The sequence below is a fragment of the Akebia trifoliata genome, chromosome 2, assembly GCF_017979445.1.
Source record: "Akebia trifoliata isolate Shusen 1 chromosome 2, ASM1797944v1, whole genome shotgun sequence".
In the NCBI taxonomy this organism is placed as follows: Eukaryota; Viridiplantae; Streptophyta; class Magnoliopsida; order Ranunculales; family Lardizabalaceae; genus Akebia; species Akebia trifoliata.
The window spans coordinates 26,432,528-26,457,862 of NC_141376.1; the positions used below are offsets into that span (position 1 = coordinate 26,432,528).

Consider the following 25,335-nt stretch of genomic DNA (forward strand, 5'->3'; position numbering starts at 1 on the left):
GGTAAGTGGCTTCTTTATTCTCGAGTCAAAAAGATATAACTTTGTAATAATATACGCATTTTGAGGTGTGAAAAACTCTTAGTTCCTCATCTTTTGGCGGCATTCGAATGTGATTGTAACTAGAAAATTCATCAATGAAAAATAAAGCCTCATGCCTCATAATCGCATCACCCATAAGTTTTATAATTGAGAGCAAAAAATTATCATTTGGACATGTATTGTTCAAGTCGCGAAAGACTATGCATACTCAAAATTTTCCATTTTTCTTTCTTACAAGGACTATGTTGGCCATCCATGTATGATATTTTACTTCTCGGATGAAGTTGGCTTCAATTAACTTGTTGACCTCTATCTTAATCTATTGTACCAACTCTGGTAAAAAACGACATTGTGCATGTTTGATTGGGCTAACTCCATGTCTGACTACGAGTTGATGAACAACAACTTTTGGGTCAAGTCCTAGTATTTCTTTGTAAGTCCAAACAAAAACATCTTTATATTCTTATAGTAACTTGAAGTGCTTGCCTTTTTTATTATGGCTTAAAAGAATGCTAAGGCATGTGGGTTGCAGCTCTTCTATCGTATTGAGATTTATTTTTTTCAAGTCGTCGACAATGACTTGTTCGTTTTCTTCAAAGATAGGTGGAGTACTTTCGAGTTCTTCATCTGACAATGAAGACTCTTCTTTAGGGAATTTCTCAACGATGATGTGATTTATGAAAATGACATCTTCGAAATTGTTTATCTTCGTAGTTGAAGCTCGACTGTTGCTTGTTTGGTTCGTAAGGATGATGGTGCACCGCTTCATGACCAATGCATCTAATATCAAGACCTTTAAAGATGTTTGTCGTGAGATGGAATAGTGTTATGCAGGTCACTACTATCTTTATACTTAATTTTTGTATTTTTTGCTTATGTTGGCATCATGATTTCTTTTGCAACTTACGCCTAACATTTTGACCAATTCTAGACAACATAGATGCACAACGTTTATGAATTTGTGCATCATGATAGTAATTTTAAGTATCCAATTGGTCAAATATCAAAATGGTCGAGACATTGTCTCCAATTCGATCAAAAATCAAAGTGCAAGGAACTAGTATTTTTTCCACAGACTCATCGATGACTTTTAGTATATTGCGAAAAAATTATTTTCATCGTTGAAATTTTGATCGAGTCCTCTGGTATACAACCTGACCATACTCATGTGAATATAACTCTTTCTCTAGCTTGAACAATCTTGATTTGCATTATAGTTTATCCATGAATTTAATCGGTTGGTAGTAGTTCACCCAGTCATACAGATTCACCTTTCTCGTAATCGACGATCTCAAATAACTTTGAAGTTTTATAATCGAACCAACTTTACATTTGTAAGGTTGTGTTCATGATTCTTTGCAACTGATGTAGCTAGGATAAATCCTTCAATTAGTGACCTTGCGGTGTGAGATTTCACGAAAGGTGTAAACGGAAGGATTAACTCTTTTTTCAACATTTTCAATTCAACTTTAGAGAGAGTTAGCTTGGACTTTGATGAAGTTTCTTCGAAAAGAGACTACCTTAGATTCCATCGTGAATGTGGTACGTAACAAAGTATTGGGGCCACTTTTAAAATTGTAGGTGATGCATCTGACTTTGATTGACTTACTCTTGTCTACTCAATATCTGGTTTGTGTTTTTCTACCATTTCCTTCTGAAATTGATGAGTAGAGGTCTATTTATCTTTGTCTACTCTTTGTTTGTTTGAAGATAGTATCGAAATTGAGAGCGTTTCTTGAATGATATCCTTTTCCAAATAGAATTTTGCATTAGCGAAATGTGTCTTTATATTGTTGAATGGGTGGTCCTCAATCACTACGCATTTTTGCATATCGTCTTGAGAATACTTGAAGCATTGGTGTAATGTAGATGGTACTACTCCAATTCCATGCAGCCATGGTCGACCAAGAAGTAAGTAATACAAAATCTTACAATCAATCACATGGAAGAGCGTTGTTGATTTTAAATTCACATTAGAGAATTTCACTTTTATCATGCCAATAGTTTTCTAACCACCTAGGTTGAACCCCTGAATCATCAACTTACTATGAGCGAGCTAATCTATTAAGATGCCAATTTGGTTCATGGTACGAATTGGCATGATGTTGACTATAGATCCACAATCTAAAAGGATTATTTGAATTTTGTTTTCCATCACGTATCGACTCACATAAAAAGGTCTGTTGTGGGGTTGAGATCCTAATTGAAAATCCTTGTTAGTGAAAGTAATTATGGCCATACACATAGTGTGCTGTTGTGGATCTTCATCAGATTGAATTTCTTCTCTATACTTTCTTGATTTCGTTGATGCTTATGTCGAAACATACTGAACCTTTTGTAGTTCTTTAGAGAACTCCAAGCCATCTTGCGACTCTTTCCCTTCTGAGGCAATGTCATCTTTCGAAAATTTCTGATCTTCATGACTAGAAGTGGCAGGATGCCCCTTAGACTTGTCATCAACATCATCTTCTAGCATCTCTGCTCCTATTTGGTGGCATAAAACCACACAGACTTCTATACATTTCTTCAAGAGTTTCTTGGTTAAGAATTCTAAAAGAGTAATTGGCACACGATGAGGTTGTTGAAGGATGTCTTCGGGATTTGTGGGTGGAACTCGAAAAATTTTCTTCTTTGTTGTTCCTTTTCATTTCTTTGACCCTACACTTGGTTTTGATTTTCTTATATTTATCTTTGGCTTTGGAGTTGAAGGAGTCAGCACATATGTAGAGCGTTGTTTTTTATGAGTGAAACCAGTCTATCCTTCCTCATCAACTGAAGTTGACTACAAGATACACGAAGTTGAATTTAAAGTCGAATGAGATTGCTATCCTTATTGAAGTGAGCAGAAAGTGTGACGATCTTCCCTTGACTAGGCAATACCCCTAATATGGGGTGAACCTTTTCAATATCGGATCGTATAGACATGGATTATAATGACTTGAAAATTTTAATGCATGTCTCGAGGAAAGATTTGTAGTTTTGACGTTGATTTTAAAAGTAAGGATTCTTAATTTTAAATATTTGAGGTAAATTAACTCCACCAATGGATTAAAAAAAATACACTTTATCCTGTAAGCACGTTTTAATGAGGAGTCGAACGAAAAAGTTGTCGAATTCTCAAGTTTTGTGTCAATTTTTATCCAATAGGTAAAAAGTTAATTTAAAGACATATTTTGAAAAATCTGATCGCACCATTAGTTTCATATCAAAAAATCACTCGAAATAGAGTATAAGAATGTTCGAATCGACATTCAGAAAAAAATTCTCGAAATGACGCTTACATCCCTATTTAAGTATAAATATCAATACTTAGGAAAAAAAATTTATTTGTCTTCTTCTTTTCCCAACAACAAAAATCAGCCACAAATTCTCTTTATTTTGCAATTTAGATCTACGCCAAATGAGAACTATTCAAGTTTTATCGTAACAAAGAAAGACATTCGCCTCGCCAGGGCTACACATAAACGCAAAGAACTTCATATTTTATCGGAGAAAATTTTTGTGATCAACCGGAGGCGATCATCAACTCCGATTAATTGTAGAAAACAATCCGAAGTAGGATGCCTTCCCTTCTACCCTCTAGTTATACGGAATTTTCATAGAAAATTCATTTGACCTTTGATATTTTTATTATTTTTTTAATTATTGATTGTTTAATTAATTTCTTACTTTTTTAATAATTAAATCATAAATATTATTCATTTCATATGATGTATTTTTCAAACTCATGATTTGATCATATCAATTTTTTGGGGTTTCTTGTAGATCTATGGTATAAATTGTATTTGTGAAAAGTTTGTTTAAATTTAAGATAAAAATTAAATGAATTTTGAAGAAAAATCGCATTTTCAGTTCGTGACAGTCGATGGCATCAATGTGCTAACGACAGAAATTAGTTATTTAAGTAAATGTCATCTTTAATTTTTACTTTCCATTTACTTTAAGTTCTTTAATGAAATTAAGATTTTATCCTCCATTTAGAAACTTTGGAAATAGTTTTAAAATCGAAATCTCATCGTATCAAAATTTGATTTTTCGTTTCAAGAACAAAACGTAAATTTTAACATTTTTTCTCAATTTTCAAAATCCAATATCTTTATCGTTCCTTTGAATGAAGTTATAAAAATTACATGACATTTTCCATGTTATCAAATGCTTCCATTTAAAAAATATATTTTTAATTTAAACAACTTTGAAAAAGCATTTTTTCCAACACTTGAGTGGTGTTTGATAACGCTTTTAAACGCGTTTTTTTAGTGTTTGAGTTGTAAATCCATGTTTTCATCGGTAATCACCGTTTGATTAAAAAAATTGGTGTTAAAAAATTACATTTTTAAACACAAATATGAAAAACTGTGTAAATGAGCTTTTTTTATTCGCATTTGCAAGAGAAGCAAACACCAAAAAATGGTTCAATTGAAAAGATTTATATGCCCCTGATCTTTTCTTCTTCTCTTCTTTATTGATAGAACCTCACGCAATTCTCTCTCTCTCTCTCTCTCTCTTCTTCTTTTCTTTTCTTCTCTGTCGACTCTCTTTCTCTTTCTCTCGCATAACTCTCTCTCTTCTTCTCTATAGTACTCACACAACACATAGTTATTCTCAATATAACCTCACACAGCATAGCCCTCTAGATCTTCTTCTCGATAGATCCTCACAAAGCCCTAACCCTCAACCATTTTTACTTTTTTATTCTCGATAGAAGGTCACACAACCCTAACCCTCAGACAATCTACCTTCAATAGTAGTCGATCTCGACATCATCTTCTTCTGCGGCGATCGGTTAGGTATCATCTTTTTCTCTCTTTCCACAACCTATGCCAAAGAAACCCTCATTTTGTATGAAAAAATGATTGATTTTTCATCTTTAAAGTCAAGGGTTTTGGTTGAGGTTTTTTATAAATTTCTTATACACTTTGAACAAGTATATGATAATTGAATGTTATTAGGTATTCGATAATCTAATTTATAAATTTATAAATTTTATTTTCATAAATCGAATCGAATGTTATTGGGTATTCGATAATCTAATTTATAAATTTATAAAAAAAAAATTTATAAATCGAATCGAATGTTATCGTGTATTCGATAATCTAATTTAGAAATTTATATAATAAAAAATTTATTAATCGAATCGAATGTTATTGTGTATTTGATAATTTAATTTATAAATTTATAATTTTTTATATTATAAATTGAATCAAATGTTATCGGTTATTTGATAATCTAATTTATAAATTTATAAATTATTTTTTATAAATCAAATCGAATGTTATCAGGCATTAGATAATCTAATTTAAAATTTATTTTCTATAAATCGAATCAAATGTTATCAAGAATTCGATAATCTAATTTATAAATTTATAAATTGAATAAAATGTTATCAGTTATTCGATAATCTAATTTATAAATTTATAAATTATTTTTTATAAATGGAATAGAATGTTATCGGGAATTCGATAATCTAATTTATAAATTTATAAACAAAATTTATAAATCGAATCGAATGTTATCAGGTATTCGATAATCTAATTTATAAATTTGTAAAATATTTTTTATAAATGGAATCCAATGTTATCGGGTATTCGATAGTCTAATTTATAAGTTTATGATAAAAAAATTTATAAATCGAATCGAATGTTATCGAGTATTCGATAATCTAATTTATAAACTTATAATTTTTTTGTTATAAATTGAATCGAATATTATCAGGTATTCAATAATGTAATTGAATTTGAATTGTGATGTAGTTTGTAACATTCGTTGGATTTCAAATTCGAATTGGAAAAATATAAATTGAAATTCTAATGTAGTTTTGTTTATTATGATTTAACTGTCATTAATTTTAATGTAGTTTGTAACATCCGTTGCTTTCAAATTCGAATTGAAAAAAAAAATTGAAATCATAATGTAGTTTTGTTTATTATGATTTATCTGTCATTAATTTTGATGTAGTTTATAACTTTTATATGCTTTTGGAGATTATCTATTTGATTCTGTCACCAATAAGAAAATATGTAGAATCATCAATGGCCTGTCGGATGGCTTGCCCAATGGCCTGCTCAATGGCATGTCGGATAGCCTACCCAATGTTTGTCGGATGGCTTGTTGGATAGCTTGTCGGATGTTTGTTTACTTGGGGTGTAAGTAGTAATAGTTAACCTGCCAATATTACCTATTTTTTAAACCATTTCTTGAATTTTGAGCTAAATATTTCACTAGTGCATACAATATTGTGCTAAACCCATCAATAGAAATGATGTAATATTAGTTGATGTATATTTATTTTGGTTTGTAAACACAAATGGATATTTTATTTTTTGTTGGATAGATATTTGATTTTTTGTTGGATGGATATCGTGATTAATATTATGGATGATGATTTCTATTGTATGTGGTGGATAACATTTATTGGATATATATTTTTCATGTTTTTATTTATTTCAGTTCTACTTATTATATTAGCTATGCTTATTATGTTTAAATGATGTCAGAATATAAATAAGATATTATGTGGATGTGTTATGTATATATGATGTTATGTGGATGTTGGATTGTGTATTATCGAAAAATTTAATATGTCCATTTTGAATAGGAGATGCTGTTGAAATTTCTATAGAATTATAAATTTTATAAATTTATTTAAATTAAAATAATTATTTTTATAATTTTTTATATAAATATATATATATATAGTGTAATTATATAAAGGTATTTTAGCCATTTTTTGTGCATTATCAACAATAAGGGTATTTTGGTCACTTTACCATAATACAATAGAATTCAGCAACTGTATCAAATAATAATTATCAAATTCTAGTAAACAACACAACACTTTTACAAAACTCTATCAAACAAACTTTTTAGTATTTTAGCTTTTTGCAGCTGTTTTTGACAACTGCTTCTTACAGTAAAATATGATAGTAAATTTTAAAAGCATTATCAAACGGGGCCTTAGTCAATTTTTCACAGCTTTTTTAGCTTTTGCGTTTTATGGTTTTATTATGTTTTTTTTTAATCTTTTACTCAACCAAAACCATCGAATAGAATTAGTTGATGCTCTATGGATCTCAAATGACTTTAAAAACGAAAGTACTTTGATAGATACTTAGGACGATAGAGATTGATTGATGATTATGGATTGATAGAGAGAACGTATGTTCTCAACTAATTAATGTGACAATTCCTCTAGTCTTATGTAGTGACCATGCCACGTAAGACATGAGAGATAAATAGACGGATGTATATTTCAAGTTCCCATGATCACATGAGATATGATATATGGATGGATGGAGTGACAGATAGATGTCATTGGAAAGCACTACTAAATCTTAGTTGTATTTTCAATAGAAATAATGATATACTATATACAAAATCAAACTGGTTTTGTATACTAGAAAATAGTTGTAGATAACCTACAAAGAGTGGCACATTGCTTTATATCCGGAAGCGGCGGGTCAATCTAGGATAGTATTAGATGTCATATGTTTTTCGGTAGTATGGGATACCTTAGAACATATTATAAATTTTGAGATTCGAAAATTTCTCCTACTTCTTTCTTGGGGAACTTTGTGTGTACAAGCGGTCTCTATATAGTTGTAAAGGTAATTGGAGTTCACATGCATTGCCTCTTGATAGGCTTCGACGTGAAGGGTCTCCTAGGTTAATTAGTAACTACTTTTAGTATGTAGTCGTCAAATGGTCGATCTCATTGTTAGTTGAACTCAATATTGGGTTCTTAGTCAATGACTAGTCTAAATCAAATAAATGGTCATCCAACCCTAGTATGTTAGACTGGTCACAAAATTAGATTATAATGATGAGATTCCACATCGGATTTGAAGTTTGGGATATCAAATTGTCATAGTTGAGGCAGTTATATCTGCTTGTTCCTCTACTCTTTTATTGACTATACTGCCGTGTTTGTATTATGTATTTTTCCTTTCTTTTGTGATGTAAATAGATGATTAACAATTTAAAGGTAGTATGAATTATTTTAAATGATAAAAATGATTGATTAGAGTTTTTATCAGTTGTTTAGTGATTATGGTTAGACATTTACCGTATGTTATATTATGAAAACCTGCATTATTTAATCGTTCAGTTGATTACTCATGTAGGATGACTTGCTATTAGAATGATGTTCATCCAAATAACATTCCCCTATTACTCACCCTGTCCTACATTTCAGATTATTCTCTTATTAAGGAGCGTCCTACATTTCAGATTATTCTCTTATTAAGGAGCCCATAAGTGAAGAGTCGCTCGAGGTCCCATTTAAAGAGTATGCTGAGGATTTACAACCTCCGTTAATTTGAGGTTTATCTTAGTAGTTTAGTGATTTGTGTTCTAATTCATATTGTCGGACTTAATGTATTTTGAGAAGTTACATTTGGGATATTATTATCACGTGATTTGTTTATCACATTTACTCTCCAACAACCTAGCCTTTTAGATTTTATGAAAATATTTATATTAAAAAAAATTATTTTTTGAGCTTGATCCAACATGTTGAAAATGGATGGACAACGAGTACCCAATTTAAAAAATAAAATTCAACAGTGAAAAATAATTATTTAATTTTTCTTTTTAAAGTTCATATAATTTTGTCCTCTACAAGTGCATTGCATCATATCATGTTTTTAATGTCACAAGGTGATTAGATCAGAAAGTTTTCTTTATTTCACTATGGATAGGAGAGAGAAAATAGTGTTAAGTGAATTAGTCACAACCATGATTTTTAAACTCGGTAGCACGTCTCGTCTCGTTCAGCTCCGATATTGAGTTGATTCAGACGATACGTCTGGTCTTGTTCGACGTTGAGACAATGGTTTTTAACCATTTAAAAAATCTAAAAAATTCTGAAATGATCCCTATTAAAAAATGAACCCAAAAAATATAAAATTAAAAAAAATTGATTTAAGGGTGAAAGAATAGAGGGTTGAGGCTTTAAACTTGTTTGTCTCTATTAACTCGGACGAGATTTTGAAAATCTCGTCCGATACGTCTCGTTTAACTCATGAGTTAATTATTTTCTACATTGTCTCATTTGTATCGCTCGAGATATTAGAAAATATTATCTGAGACGACTCGCTTATCTCACGATATGCGATCATCTCAAAATACTTTGTGAGTTGATCTCATTTAGCTCTGATACTGAGTTAACTCGGGTAATACTTATTGATCGCGGACAAGTTTAAAAATCATGGTCACAACTGCGTCATATTATCAAAATTCTTTTCTTGTTTATCTTATTTTATTAAAAATTATAATTATTTTAATTTAAATATATGCAAATCAATCAATATAAAATTGAGATGTTAAACGAGTTGACTCGTCCAAGACAACTCGATCTCGTCCATGGACGAGTTGAGACGCCAAATCGAGTTTTGGAAACATGATTAGCGCACATCTTTTTTGGGATGCTTTTTTTAGTAAAAGTTGGTGTGGCAATAAAATCTCTCGACTAATAATTATGATCCTTATTTCCTTCCCTCGACCCATCTCTCCTTGTTTTCTCTCTCCAAAAGAAAAGAAAATCATCCTCTAATAAATGACTGTAGCTTATCATGGAGCTTCTCATTCCAACGAGCCTTCCCTTCCCAATCTCCAAACCCTCATTGTTCTCTCCTTTTTCTCCAAAACCCTCTTTCAATGGCGGTTTCTCTCGTCGCATAAACTTCTACAGAAAACTTAATCGAATCTCGATTGTTCCTCTTCGAATTTCTTTGAGTTCAGAGCATGATTCGTCATCAAATCATGGCTGTCTTAATGAAGAATCTCGAGCAGATTTCGATGTTTCTTGGGGAGGAGGAGAAGATTCCAAGTTCGTCGAAGTGGTTGGAATTGGAAGCCGAAACGACGCTGTTCTCGATTTTTGTCTCGAATCTCCTTTCAAGTCTTCATTGTCGTCTCTGAGATTCTGGTACGCCATTCCCCTCTTAATTTCTAGTAAAATTTTCCTGAAATCGATTTGAAATTAAATTTACACTATGTGATTCCTTGGGAGTTTTTATTTTATTTTTTTTCCGATCGGTCGCTTGTGATCTTATTATTCCTGCAATCCTACTCATTCTTTCAAATTCATTTTATTTTATGGATAGTTTATCACGATTTGACTTGTACCAATTGATCCATATGTTATAGGTCTATTATATAAGTTGAATTGGTGAGTTTAGAACATTGTAATTTTGTATTCGTGTCTGCAATCTGATACAATGCCGTGCATATCATACTATACGAGTTCAGCAATGCAAAAAAAAAAAAAAATAGATTTTTATTTTTTATTTTTTTGTTTGTGTTGTGCAATCCTATACAGTATAGTGGGTAACACACCAATATCGGTTGCAAGCTTGGGAAGGATAGTCGAGAATCTTGTGTGTAAAGTAGGAAAGTTGGCTTTTGTATGCTCAAGGCTTTGTCTGGGAGTTTGTGATAGATCAAAGTCAATTTATTACCATGTAATCAATAGACTTGAGTGGAGGTTGACATAATAAAATGGGGAGTACCTTCAAATGGAGGAAATTTTCTCTCATCGAAATTATTTTATCAAGCCTATGTTGTGGCATGGGTTATTGGAGATGTTGATCATGAAATTTCTCCAAGGGGACAAAGTTGAAGAGTTCTAGAATCAATTGGTTGAGTGAAAACTCTTATTCCGTTCAAAATGTAGTGGAATCTAGTAGGATTGTGAAACTTTAGTGAGATCGAGAAAGCCTTCTTGGGTAAATGGCATTGGAGATTTGGTGAGGAGACTAATGCATTAAGAAGAGTAAATATAAGAACCTTTGGGTGCGAAAGACATGGATGAGATGTTGTTAACTTGTTCTACCTCGTATAGGATGGGAGTGTGGAAAGGCATCTCGAATACTCTAGTGACTTTTGTTGGCTTTGCAAAGTTAGTGGCGAATCAGCCAATCACTTTTCTCTCCATTCTTCTTTCTCACATGAATTATGGTCTCGTTTTATGTCTATGTTTACCGTTTGTTGGTGCTCTCCGTCTTCTATATCTTTTTTTTGCATAGTTGGTAGATTGTGGCCTTGTCCCTGCAAAAAAGGAAGAGATATTTACGAAAAAGTGATCAACTTTTGATGAATTTACGATTCCGGCTCACTATTCATATTAATTACCAAAACGTGAATGATACGAATTCGGAGGTTTTTCACTTCGTTATTTATCAAAAAAAAAAAAAAAATTACTTCGTTCTGAATTCTTTTTAACAAAAACATGATTGTTCACATTTTGGTAATTAAAATGAAAAGTGGCCGGAATCGTAAATAACTCATTTTCAGCTCATGAAATAGTAATTCACCCAAAAAGAATCGTTAGACTCAAACCCCTTTCTCAGTGTGTTATGCCTTTTGGAAAGAGAGGATTAAGAATATTTAGGCTTCTATGGGGAAGGAGAATTCCATCCAAGAGGTTATTATTGTTGTGCTAAGGGGTTCATGTTCTTTTGAAGCAAAGTGTTCAAGGAATTTCGGGGGTGTTCTTTGAAGATCTTTTGCTTGGGTTAGATTTTGTTTGACTATAGTGGCTGTTCTTAATAAATTTTCTCTATCTATTGAAAAAATGTACTTCATGTGTAGAGAGAGTGGGTAACTGATTGATTGCTGGAGAAGTTTGGATGGACTTCTTTCTGGATTTTGTTATAGACAGTGTTATGCAGTTATGCTTAAGAGTAGGTTTTTGGAGTGTAATCGTGTTTACTATATGCTGCTCCATTAAGAATGTTAGGAATCATTATATTGAAGAGAAATAGGAGACACGAGGCTACCATTCTCAGGGGGGTAAGGTGATAGTATACTGCTGACCTCTATTAATCTAGAGTGCAAGGGGATGTAGATATGAAGATTTCGTATCTTGATGGGTTAATCTTTAGTTGGTGCTTGATAGTATTCTCTATTGTTTTTGAGTGGGTTTCAGAATTTCTGGCCTACTTTATATGTTCCATTTTCTGGCCTACTTATCTCAAAGAAAGGAAAAAAAGCTATGATCAAGTGTCACAGGTTAAGTTTTGATCTTGAGGTTCACCTTTATCAATTTAAAAAACGAGATGTCTTGACCAAGATGGTATGATACAAATTGAGACAATGACCCAATGAATTCCCAATGTATGAGCTTCATCACACCCAAGACCTAGAGGTTCCAGCCCATACATTTCACATCAGTAATAATTTGAACCATGAATTCATCTGTCATTGAACGTCTCGTTTGTTTTTCATTTGTTTTATTGTTGGCTCTATTAGTGGACATAACTTAGATTTATATTTCTTCTAGATGTGCATTATGTGTATATTTGTCTTGTTGAGGTTGCCGTGAATAATTTTGTGTCCTTTGGTCAATAAAATCATTACCGATCCGTGATCCTACTTCTTGGTGCTGCATGATACATTCTTGAAGTAATGTTGCAACTTCTTTTCTGAATAATTTTAGGGAGCTTTTATTGCCACACCAACTTTTGGTAACAGCACCCCAAGCTGCGTGTTAATTCTTTGGTGATTTAAATATGAATTAGCTGTTAGCAAAAGTTGGAGTGGCAATAGAGTTTCTCTAGTTCTACTATAGAAAACATTATGATAAAGATATTTTTTCATGCTATTTTGGAAGCAAGCATGATTTTTCCTTATCTTTATATTATTTTGTGTTTTTGGTGTCAAAGCTTTTTCAGACAATTACATCGACAATACATTTGACAATATTAATGAAAATAATCCAGATTTAGCCAATTGAGCATTGTAGATATTAGCTTAGTAGATGATTTGAGTTCTGATGCTAGTAAGTGCCACTCGGTTGCCATCCATATTGGATTGAGTGATACATTTTTGGTCCATGTATATATTTCTCTATCTGTTTGTGATTTTTTTTTTTTTTTGATGCATGGCTGATTGTGTCATTGAAATGTATTGTAGGAATATTCTCTTGAAAGATTCAAAGGAGGTTCAGTTACAACAGAGGTCCCTTAGAAAAGGTTTTTTTCTTTGGTCCTTTGAATCTTTAGTTGGCTGAAAAGTTATTTATCAATTTATAAACTAAAAACTTTATATGTTGGCTACATTTAGTGCTGTTGACTGAGTTTCAATGCAGAATATCATAATATGCCAAAATCATATAATATACATAAGTTGACACGAATTAAGATAATGGTTCAGTTCAAATCTAGAGAGAAGAAGATAAAGGAAAAAAGAAGTATTAAATTAATTAGCCCTAATTAGACTATATAAGTATTACATAATATGAGTAAAGGGAAAAGACCAAAAAGGACACAGACTTATTTAACACTCCCCCTCAAGTTGGTGCGTGGATATCAACAATGCTCAACTTGGACAAGACATCTTCAAAGGAGGCTTTACTAACACCTTTAGTAAGAACATCAGTAAGTTGTTGAGATGTAGGAATAAAGGGAGTACAAATCTGTCCAGAAACAATCTTTTCTCGAATGAAATGACGATCAACTTTGATATGCTTCGTTCTGTCATGCTGAACCGGATTTGCAGCTATGTTAATAGTTGATTTATTATCGCAATATAGTAAGAAAGGGACCGGCACATGAAGATATAAATCAGCTAGTAAGATCTTGAGCCACAACAATTCACATACTCCCAAGTGCCATAGCTCTGTATTCTGATTCAGCACTCGATCGAGAAATTACATCCTGCTTCTTACTGCGCTAGGTTACCAAGTTACCACCAACTTTAGTACAATACCCAGAAGTAGACCTTCTATCAGTCACTAAACCAGCATAATCTGTATCTGTCCATGCTTCAACGCGAAGATGACCATGATTTTTAAATAAAATACCTTGACCAGGACATCCCTTAAGGTATCTAAGAATACGATAAACAACAGTAAGATGAGATGTTCGAGGCGAGTGCATAAACTGACTTACAATACTAACAACATAGGCAATGCCAGGGTGAGTCATAGACAAGTAGATCAATTTTCCCATAAGACGCTGATATTGACCAATATCGGACAAACATTTCCCCTCAGAATCAGCCAACCTGTGATTCTGCTCAATAGGAATATCAGTTGGACGAAATCCAAGCTGACCAGAGTCACTTAGTAGATCAAGGACATACTTACGCTGAGAAAGAAATATACCGGACTGGGACTTCGCAACCTCAATACCTAGAAAATAACGAAGATGTCCAAGGTCTTTAATCTCAAATTGACGTCCTAAGTAAGTTTTGACTTCGATAAGGCCATCTTCATCATCTCCAGTAATCACAATATTATCCACATACATAATCAGAGTAACAGTTTTGCCTTGGGAGTGACGCAAAAATAAGGTGTGATCAACAGAACTCTGATGAAATCCAAACTGATGCATAACCTTAGTGAAGCACTCAGACCAGGCACGAGGAGACTGCTTCAGGCCATAAAGAGACCGGCGAAGACGACAAACATGGGCAGAAGAAGCAGAAGTAAGAAACCTAGGAAGTTGGATCATATAGACTTCTTCTTGAAGATCACCATTGAGAAAAGCATTCTTGACATCTAACTGAAAGAGAGGCTACCCTCTGATAGCAGCAACAGAAAGGAGAACGCGAATGGTAGTCATCTTGGCAATCGGAGCAAAAGTTTCTTGATAATCAAGCCTATAAGTCTGAGCATAATTGGCCATCAGACGTGCCTTATAACGAGCAATGGAACGATCCGGATTATGCTTAAGTGTGAATACCCAACGACAACCCACAGCTTTCTTTCTAGGCGGAAGAGGAACAAGTTCCCAAGTTTGAGTCTTTTCAAGAGCAGTTAACTCATCAATCGTAGCTGCTCGCTACTCATAATGGGCAATAGCATCTGCAATAGTAGTAGGAAGAGAAATAGCAAAAACAGAAGCAAGAAAATTCCGATAGGAGGGTGAGAGTGCAGAATCATGTATATAATTAGAAATGGGATAAGCACAAGTGCGCTTACCCTTATAAGTGGCAATATGACGATCATCACAGGGAACAGATGGAGGCGAGCTGGTCGAACATAAGATGGATGGTAGTATCACGTGGACGTCGAGAGTAAACCTGCAATGGAGGAGGGGACGAACTAACGGTGGGTGGAGAATGAGGAACAGGCATGGGAAGGGGAAATAAAGAAGGAAAGGGATCATCAGGTGAATTTAAAGGAAACCACTTAGATTGAATGCCAACAGACCTACTATAGTAAGGAGTATGCTCAAAAAAAGAAACATCTCGAGAAATGAAATGTCGTCGAGAATGAGTATGGTAACAACGATATCCTTTCTGGGTAGAGGAATAACCCAGAAAGATATATTTGACGGCCTTAGGGTCAAGTTTAGTATGAGTTTGGTCAAGAATTTGAATAAAACAGACACACCCAAAAACACGCAGAGGAATTGGAAACACGGGACGATCTGGAGAGAGCTTAGAGAGGGGTGTGACAAACTGAAGAATACTGGAAGGGGTCCAATTAATAAGGTAAACAACAGTAAGAACTACATCAGCCTAATAGGTTTGGGGCACATTCATGCCAATAGAAATGGCATGGGCTAACTCTAGAATATGGCGATTTTTTCTTTTTGATCGACCGTTCTGTTGAGGGGTCTTAACATTGGACATTTGATGCTCAATGCCAGACTCTAAATAAAGTTTCAAGACTTCACTATAAGTGTACTCATTACCATGATCAGAACGGAAGGTCTTGATGGTACGACCAAATTGGGTATGAACCATAGCAAGAAATTGCTTGAAGATCTCATAAATCTCACTCTTGTGTTTCATAAGATAAACCCAAGTAGTACGACTGTGGTCATTAATGAATAAGACAAAATAGTTAAAATCAAGAGTGGATGTGACGGGGGAAGGACCCCACACATCAGAATGAATTAACTCAAACATAGCAGGTGTAGTAGTATTCATACTAATAGGATAAAAAGAACGCACATGTTTAGCTAATTGATAAGTTTCACAAGAAAAATCAAGCAAATTGTTATTATTAAATAAATTAGGGAATATGTGTTTCAAATATCCAAAGGAAATATGGCCTAAGCGTAAATGCCAACGCATTACATGAACTTTATTAGACTGACTACTACTACTACTAAGCTGAAGAGCAGAATGGGTGTTAGGTGAATTGGAAACATCCAGGAGATACAATCCATTCACTTCACGTCTAGTGCCAATCGTCTTTTTCGATTCCAGATCCTGAAAGACACAATGAGACGAATAAAAAGTTACATTGCAGTTCAAAGTTTTGGTAAGACTACTGACGGATACAAGATTAGTAGTAAGTTGAGGAACATGTAGTGTGTTAGTTAAGGATAAAGAGTATGTAACAGGTAAAAGACCTTGACCAGCAATGGAAGACAAAGAACCATCAGCCAGGCGAACCTTGCGATGACCAGAGTAAACACTATAAATTTTAAATAGGGAGGACGTACTGGTTATGTTATCTGAGGCACCAAAATCAATGATCCATGGTGAGGAAGTGGTGGAAACACTGTGTGCAGATGCAAAGGTACCTGAGTGAGCGAAGGTAGAAACCGACTGAGATGAAGTCTCTATCTGATTGAAGAATTTCCTGAACCTGTCAAGCTCGGCTTGGGATAGAGATATCGAATCCGATGGGGAGGTAATAGCTGAAGGAGGTGCTAAATCAATCGTCTGCTGAAAAACTACATGAGCTGAAGATCGTTGAGACTGTTGACGATGCTGATTAGGATGACCATGAAGTGCATAACAACGAGCCTTCACATGACCCAACTTTCCACAATGATTACACTTATGTCGCTGACGGGTAGGCAAAGACCCGCTGGGGGACTGTGGAGAAGGTAGGTGAGCAAGCATAGCGGAATGATCTCCCGAAGAAAGGGACGGAAAATGATCCATACCCAATAAATAAACTCTCGCATACTCAAACTCATCCCGAAGACCAGCCAGAAACTGAAAAATCCGATTCTTATCCATAATGGACACATACAATGTCTCATCAAGAGGGTCCTTCTAGTCATAGGATGAGGAATAGAAGGTCAACTCTTCCCACTGAGCACGTAGCTATGATATATAGGTGGTAATTGAAGAATCACCTTGCGAAAGACGAGATATCTCACATTCTAAGTTAAAGATCCGAACGTTATTTTGACGTTGCGAGTAAATGCTCTTAGCAAACTCCCATATCTGTTTTGCTGTAGAGGATAGCATAAAACCGGCTGCAATGTGTGGTTGCATAGATGTAACCAACCACGATCGGATCATAGAATCATTAGCAAACCAATGGGAGTAAGAAGCGTTGGTCTGTGCAGGTTGTTTGTCTGTCCCTGTGAGGTAATTGATCTTTCCCTTTCCACTAATAAACATTTCAACCGATCGGGCCCAAATGAGATAATTAGGACCATCTAATTTCATGGTAGTAATTTGAATGCTTGGCAAATCGGTTAAGTGAGAAGGAAGGCCAGTCGATCCATTACTAGTGATCGAGGAAGATGATGTCTCAGAGGCCATCAAGGGGTCCGTATGCTTTGGTTTGAAGGGAGTTCAAGTAAAAAACAAGAGGCACAATTGTAAAAAACCGTGAAAGTTGATCAAATACTGATGTGGGTGACCCGAGTAGTCATTACTGTGAGCGAGGAATCAAAAAATCTCTGTAGGTGTTAAAAAACGACTGTCACCACTCTCTTTACAAGTACCGTGGTGCTCTCAATCTCATGTAACAACCACGATGGTCAAAGATAAAAAAACAGAGTAAGAATTTCGTTGTTGAATTTGCAGTACCGATTCATAGACTGCACACCAATCTCATATAACAACCAACGATGGTCAAAGATAAAAAACAGCTATCTGCTGTGATCGTAGGGTTCAGAACAACAGTCTGCTGTGTCGCACAAGCCAGAGTAGCTTCTTACGATGTAAAAAGAAAACAAAGAAGGCACCTGCTGTGATCGCAGGTCTTAGACAGTCACCCACAATGATCGCACACCTCATACAGCCACCTACGATGGTCGCACAATACCAAAAAGGCTACCTTGTGTGTTGCAATGCCCATAAATAGTCGCCTTGGGTGTCGTAGGGCTTAGATACAACCATTGCTGTGAGAACAGCCTGATCGCAGGCTTAGATCAGTTATTAACTCCCTATCGCATGATGCGATTAGGGTTTGTAGTGACAGAGGATCCCTGTAGGGGTGATATGAATTGAAAAACGAGAGGAGTTGGGTGATGATTTAAGGAAGAGTCAGTCGATGGAGTATGTAGCAGTAGGTTTCGATGGAGGTAGAGAGCTTGGCTCTGATACCAAGTTCGAATTTAGAGAGAAGAAGATTAAGGAAAAAAGAAGTATTAAATTAATTAGCCCTAATTAGACTATATAAGTATTACATAATATGAGTAAAGGGAAAATACCAAAAAGGACACAGACTTGACACAGACTTATTTAACAGGTTCATTTATTTTATGACCATAGTCACCAAGTAGGGGTTTGAGAATATGTCGGCAAGGGAAAAATTCGAAAAATACTGTAAAATGAGGGAACAATAAAAAAAAATCATGAAAAAATCGTGTTAGGGTTAGGACCATTTAATTGTTCCTCCTACATATTGATATTATATAATCAAGTACCATGTCAAATTATAATTATAAATCACCAAATCCCATATTAAATTACAAGTGACCACAGGTATAACATTCATTAACTGATCAAATCAATGTCATCTTCATTTGCATCCCCATTATCTAACACTTCATCGGTAAAATGATCACCATTTGTAGAAATTCTTATAAGGGTTTCTTGGTTATTTCTAATCTTCCAAGAGTTCTTTTGTTATTAGTAACACTCTTATGATGTTAATATATATATGAGTGAGAGAGAGAATAAAACAACTTTCTCTTCATCTCTTTTCTTCTCCACAAAAGCCCTAATCCTAAAACTCTCAAATCTACTTGGTATCAGAGCTCAAGATCAATAAGGACCTTAGATACAAATTTAAAGAAAAAGGAGAGAGACAAGAAGACTCTCTTACTTGCTGCGTCTGATGAGGTCAGCAACCGACGTGTTGACGTCATCTGGTGCTGTTTTCGTCGGATATTTTGACCTTTTTTTATTGTTTCTAAGAGAGGGTGATTTTAGAGAATTTTAGGAATAAGTTTCATGCGATTTGGAGTTGTTTTGAGCAAGTTATGATGTTTTTAGTGAAAAATCAACAAAAATGACAGAAATTCAGGATCTGTCATTTTCTCTCCGTTTGTTCATTTCGATTACTTGTTTCTGAGTTTGGACATGAGTAGTTTGGTCGTTTTTTTATGAGGAATCTAATGGTGGTGGCCGTTGATCGATTGGTCAAATATTGAAGCTTCGGTGATCCTTTCTTTGGACCCCTTTTCTGTTTTTTTTGTTGAAAATGGTGCTTTTTATCCAAATCTGATCTCTTGTGGTATTTTCTGATATGGATTGACTTGTTCTCCATATTCTAATGCTTGCCATGTGTTGTTAAAGAGGATAATAAGTGTGTTTCTCCATCGGGTGAAGTGTACATCAACTTCGGATATCTAGTGGAGTGTATTTCGTGTTCACAAGGTGTTGTTTTTTTTTCGAAAGTTTCTTTACAATGTCTGAGGTTAGTCAGTCTTCGAATGTGTCTTTGAATGGTGAAGGGAGTATGAGTAATCTTCAAAGTATTGCTCCTAATCTTCAGATCACTACGGTGAAGCTAGATGGCCATAACTTCCTTGCTTGGTCTAAATCGGCCATACTATACATTAAAGGAAAAGGTAAAATGGGATATTTGACCGGTAGGTTACCAATTCCTGATTCTGAAGATCCAACCTTTGACAGATGGGATGCAGAGAATGCTATTGTTATGTTTTGGTTACTCCATTCTATGCAACCCGACATTAGCAGTAATTACTTATTTTTGCAAACCGCCAAGGAAATATGGGATGTAGTTACAGAGACATATTCAGAAGTAGGCAACACAGCTCGTGTGTATGAGTTGCGCCATAGTATTTGGCAGATGAGGCAAGGTGATAAGTCCTTGTCTACATATTACTCCACTCTCCGACGTCTATGGGAAGAGTTGGATCATTATCAGACATTTCGGGCCCATTGTTCTATCGATGCTATTGCGTATAAGAAGTTGGTTGAATAAAATCGTGTATTTGAGTTACTTGCCGGTTTAAACTCCGAGTACGAACAAGTCAAGGTTCAAATTCTAGGAAAGGAGCCTCTTCCATCATTAACTACAGTATATTCCTATTTGCATCGTGAGGAGTGTCGTCGTAATGCTATGCTTCAACCTACCATTCATGAGAGATCAGCCTTAGCCTCAATGTCCCAAAGAGGAGGTCGCAATAGTAGTCGTGCTCGAGGCGGTGGTCGTTCAGGGACAACTGTTGATGATAAAGATAAGTTGAAATGTGACAATTGTGGTCGTACTCACCATACTAAGGATACTTGTTGGGATCTTCATGGCCGTCCATCACATAGAGGTTCATTCGCCGTTGGCCGAGGAGGTAGTCGTTACAATAGTGGAAGGGGTTCAAGTGCTCTTTCTATTACTTCCATGGAGACATTAGAGCCTACTCCAACTCTAACACCGGCATCTGATAGTACTAACCTCTCTCGAGGTGAGATTGAGGCTTTTCGGCGTTTTATGGCTCAATTGGAGCTTCCTAGTACGGCTTCTACATCTGCGATCGCTTACTCAGGTACTTCGGCCTCGGCCTTCAGTGCGTCTGTTTCCACTCCTAACAGCTCTTGGGTTATTGATTCAGGGGCATCGGATCATATCACTGGTATGTCTTCATTTTTTTCATCCTATCATATATGTTCTGGTAGGGACAAAGTAAAAGTTGCCGATGGTTCTTATTCTTCTATAGCTGGCAAGGGTAGTGTTATTGCTCATCCATCTATGACCTTATCATCTGTTCTTCATGTTCCTAATTTTGCTTTAAACCTCCTTTCTGTGAGTCATATCACGAAATCATTAAATTGTAGTATCACTTTTTTTCCTTCTCATTGTGTTTTCCAGGACTTGGATACGAGGAGGATGATTGGTACGGGGCATGAGGAAGGAGGACTTTATTTTTTGGATCCCCCATCATGGGTTGCTACCTCAGTCCAGAAGCTTCCATCTACTGTTCGAAGTGGCCATCGTTTTGAGAAGTTATTACAGTGGCATAGGTGCCTTGGCCATCCCTCTTTTTTGTTGCTTAAACGATTGTTTCCTCAGTTATTTTGTTCTATTTCTGTGTCAGATCTTCAGTGTGAGATGTGTGAATTTGCTAAACATTGTCGAACCTCTTATCCTGCTAGTGGTAACAAAAGCAGTTCACCTTTTTCTCTTGTTCATTCTGATGTGTGGGGACCTTCCCCAGTTACCTCATTACGTGGTTTTCGTTATTTCGTTACATTTGTGGATGATTTTTCTCGTGTTACTTGGGTTTACTTACTCAAAGCTAAAAGTGATGTGTATTCTGTATTTAAACTCTTTCACAAAATGATTCAAACACAATTTTGTGTAAAAATTAAAGTCCTTAGATCTGATAATGGTGGAGAATACATGTCTGATGGTCTTGCTTCATTTTTTAGTGAGCATGGTATCATTCACCAAACCACGTGTGTGAGTACTCCTCAACAAAATGGCGTGGTTGAGAGAAAAAATCGTCACTTATTGGAAGTTACTAGAGTTCTCTTATTTACTATGAATGTACCGAAAGTGTTTTGGTCGGATGCTCTTTTAACTGCTACGTTTCTTATTAATCGCATGCCTTCGCGTGTCTTGGGATTTAAAATTCCCATTGAGGTTTTGTCTTCTCCTGATAAGGTGTTTCTCATTCCCCCCAAAGTCTTTGGGTGTGTGTGTTTTGTTCATGTCTCTCGAGCTGACCGCACCAAACTTGACCCTAAAGCCATCAAATGTGTCTTTCTTGGGTATCCTTCTAATCAAAAGGGTTATAAATGTTATCATCCCCCTTCTCGTAAATATTTTGTATCTATGGATGTAACATTTTTTGAGTCTACCTCCTTTTATTCCTCTTGGAACACATCTCTCCAGGGGGAGACAAATGAAAGTAGAGAAATGTTTTTTCCCCAAGAGTTGTTGTCTTGTCCTCTTCCTCTTCCCTCTAACAATGTTGATAGTGGTCATAATAGTGGTGATGATGGCCAGGGGGAGATTCCTATTATACAAGAGAAAGAATTACAAGTTGACAATAATAATGGCCAGGGAGAGATTCCTATTATATAAGAAGAGAAAGAACTATTTACGTATTCTCGACGTGACAAAGGCACTAAAGAGAGTCCTCATGAGCCCAACCAAGAATCCTCCCCAAATCCATCGATCAAAGGTAATATCCCTGCTCCTGAAGTTGATAATTCTAATCTTCCCATTGCAATTAGAAAAGGTGTTCGGTCATGTACTCGACATCCTATCTCCAATTTTGTTTCATATGATGCTTTGTCTTCCTCCTATCGTGCTTTTGCTATTGCTTTGTCCTCAATATCTGTTCCTCGTAGTGTTGTTGATGCCCTGTCTCAACCAAGTTGGAAAAAGGCAATGGAGGAGGAAATGCAGGCCCTTGAGAAGAATAATACTTGGGATATGGTTGTTCTTCCTAGAGGAAAGAAACCAGTGGGATGTAAATGGATATTTACTGTGAAGCATCGCCCAGATGGATCAGTGGATAGGTATAAAGCCAGACTTGTCGCCAAGGGTTACACTCAAACTTATGGCATTGACTACTGCGAAACATTTGCTCCGGTAGCAAAAATGAACTCTATTAGAGTGTTGTTATTTCTTGCAGCCAATCAAGATTGGCCATTGCTACAACTTGATGTGAAAAATGCTTTTCTGCATGGTGACTTGCAAGAAGAAGTGTATATGATACCTCTTCCTGGTTTTAAATGTCCAGGTATTGAAGGGAAAGTGTGTAGACTAAAAAAGGCGTTAAATGGCTTGAGACAGTCTCCTAGAGCATGGTTTGAAAAGTTTCACTGTGCCATGATGGGGTATGGTTACAAGCAGAGTCAAGCTGACCACACATTATTCATTAAACATTCCAATGAGAAAATTACTGCTCTCATAGTCTATGTTGACGACATTGTAGTGATTGGTAATAACTATGATGAAATGAAAAAATTAAAACACCAGTTAACAAAGGAGTTTGAGATTAAGGACTTGGGTCAATTGAAATACTTTCTTGGGATTGAAGTTGCTAGATCAAAGAAGGGTATTTTCATCTCGCAGCGGAAGTATGTTATGGATCTCCTTCATGAGACAGGTATGATGGGTTGCAAGCCTTGTGATACTCCCATTGAGTCAAACCATAGGCTTCGTGAGTCTAATGGTGAACCCTGCACTGCTGTTGAGAGATATCAGAGACTTGTGGGCTGGCTTATTTATCTTACCTTAACCCGCCCAGATATTGCTTATGCAGTTAGTGTGGTAAGCCAGTTTATGCATGCACCAACTGCAACTCATTTAGATGCTGCTTATAGAATCTTAAGGTACTTAAAATCCACTCCTGGACAAGGTTTATTATATGCTTGTCATGGTAGTTTGCGTGTTGAAGCCTACGTAGATGCAGATTGGGCAGGATCAGTGTCAGATCGTCGTTCCACCTCTGGATATTGCGCATTTGTTGGGGGTAATCTTGTTTCTTGGAGAAGTAAGAAACAGACAGTGGTTGCAAGATCCAGTGCAGAAGCTGAGTTTAGGTCTATGACTCATGGGGTGTGCGAGCTTCTATGGCTTCAAATCCTCTTAACCGAATTGAACTTTTCTATTCATGGGCCGATGAGTTTGTATTGTGACAATAAGGCAACCATTAGTATTGCTCATGACCCAATTCAACACGATAGAACTAAACACATTGAGGTAGATAGGCACTTCATTAAAGAAAAGTTGCAGTCTGGACACATTTGTACTTCATTCGTGCAAACTGAAGATCAGTTGGCTGACATCCTTACTAAGGGGCTGAGTAGTTTACATTTTCATAGTATTGTTAACAAGTTGGGCATAAAAAATATATATGCACCAACTTGAGGGGGAGTGTAGAAATTCTTATAAGGGTTTCTTGGTTATTTCTAATCTTCCAAGGGTTCTTTTGTTATTAGTAACACTCTTATGATGTTAATATATATATGAGTGAGAGAGAATAAAACAACTCTCTCTTCATCTCTTTTCTTCTCCACAAAAACCCTAATCCTAAAACTCTCAAATCCACTCCATCGTCTTTGTCAAGTTCATCTTCTATTTTTTCTGATTTAAGCCCAAAGTTCATGATTTAATTGTGATGTTCACGACTTAATTGTGAAGTTCGCATAGGTCAAGACTTAATGAAAAAGTCGTGATTAAAACTTGTTTAAATCGGTGAAGGAAAATGTCATGATTTAATCACGACTTTTTCAATAAGTTGCAGATTTTGGTGACAATGTTTACGACTGTATAACAAGTTTAGCAACTGTCCAGATTTTGTTTTAAATATAAGATGTCTTCTCGCATTTGAAAATTACTTGTAATCAATTTCTGATGTTGGAGTAACTGTGATGCAGTGTTGTATACAAAATATGGTGGGACTGAAAATTAAAAAATCAGGGCTTTGTTTGCCTCACAATTAGGCTTACATTGCAAAAAAAATTTGGAGCATTTTTTAGCTCATGGTTGATGCCACTTTCAGCACATAAATTTGGATATTTTGGCTATTCATACAACACAATGAGGGGAATTTCTTTGCTGATCATAAAAGAAGTTATTAATGGGGTCCATAACATTCCTATTTAAGGTTATCTTTGGGCTGGGAGAAAAAAAAAAAAAAAAAAAAAAAAAAAGATTTCAATGCTGGTGGACGACACACTTGTATGTTTCAATAGAACCTAAACAGAAAGATATTAAGGGTTTTGTCGAACATAGCTTTGTGGCAACCATGTTTAGCCAACTACATTTTAGGAATTAGAAGTTTATTTATTATGAGTTTTTCTTATTAAGACAGAAGTGTGTCAAGAAGTTTAGAATTTTTATTGTTAATAGGTGCTATTTAATAAGTCCAGAAAGAATTTCTCTTTTCATAAAGATATTCGGTTATTACGATCCTTAGAATCTATGAATTTAATGTTTTGTTTAGCTTTTTACAAAATTTTTTTTTTTGAATTAGAAAGTCCAAGGAAAGTTAGGGAATAGACCAAACCCTATAAATATGATCTACTTGCTGCACTTTTGTATGAGATTTAATGAAAGATTAAATTCTTGGCTTTTGCTAGGTCATTCTAGAGGTGAAATCTCCTTTCTTTGGTGTGAAACTCCTCTTGGACGCTGACTCCATCCGTTATTTCTTTACTCCCCTATAG

At 35.3% G+C, this 25,335-nt stretch overlaps 2 protein-coding genes across 3 annotated transcripts in view; both read left to right on the forward strand.

Moving 5' to 3' along the window:
- Positions 1-9,539: 9,539 nt before the first annotated feature.
- Positions 9,540-25,335, forward strand: part of LOC147409993 (protein ACCUMULATION AND REPLICATION OF CHLOROPLASTS 3, chloroplastic-like) — a 76,903-nt gene continuing 61,107 nt past the window's right edge. For both annotated transcript variants that reach the window (XM_086432186.1, XM_086432187.1), the window contains exons 1-2: positions 9,540-9,964; positions 12,952-13,010. In XM_086432186.1, coding sequence (XP_086288312.1) covers positions 9,609-9,964; positions 12,952-13,010 — 415 coding nt within the window. In that variant the 5' untranslated portion in view covers positions 9,540-9,608. The remainder of the gene's footprint in view (positions 9,965-12,951; positions 13,011-25,335) is intronic.
- On the forward strand, positions 13,982-21,147 carry LOC147409994 (uncharacterized). The gene is made up of 2 exons (XM_086432188.1): positions 13,982-20,783; positions 21,020-21,147. Exons 1-2 carry the CDS (start codon positions 20,276-20,278, stop codon positions 21,055-21,057), a joined length of 546 nt encoding a protein of 181 aa, XP_086288314.1. The 5' UTR covers positions 13,982-20,275; the 3' UTR covers positions 21,058-21,147.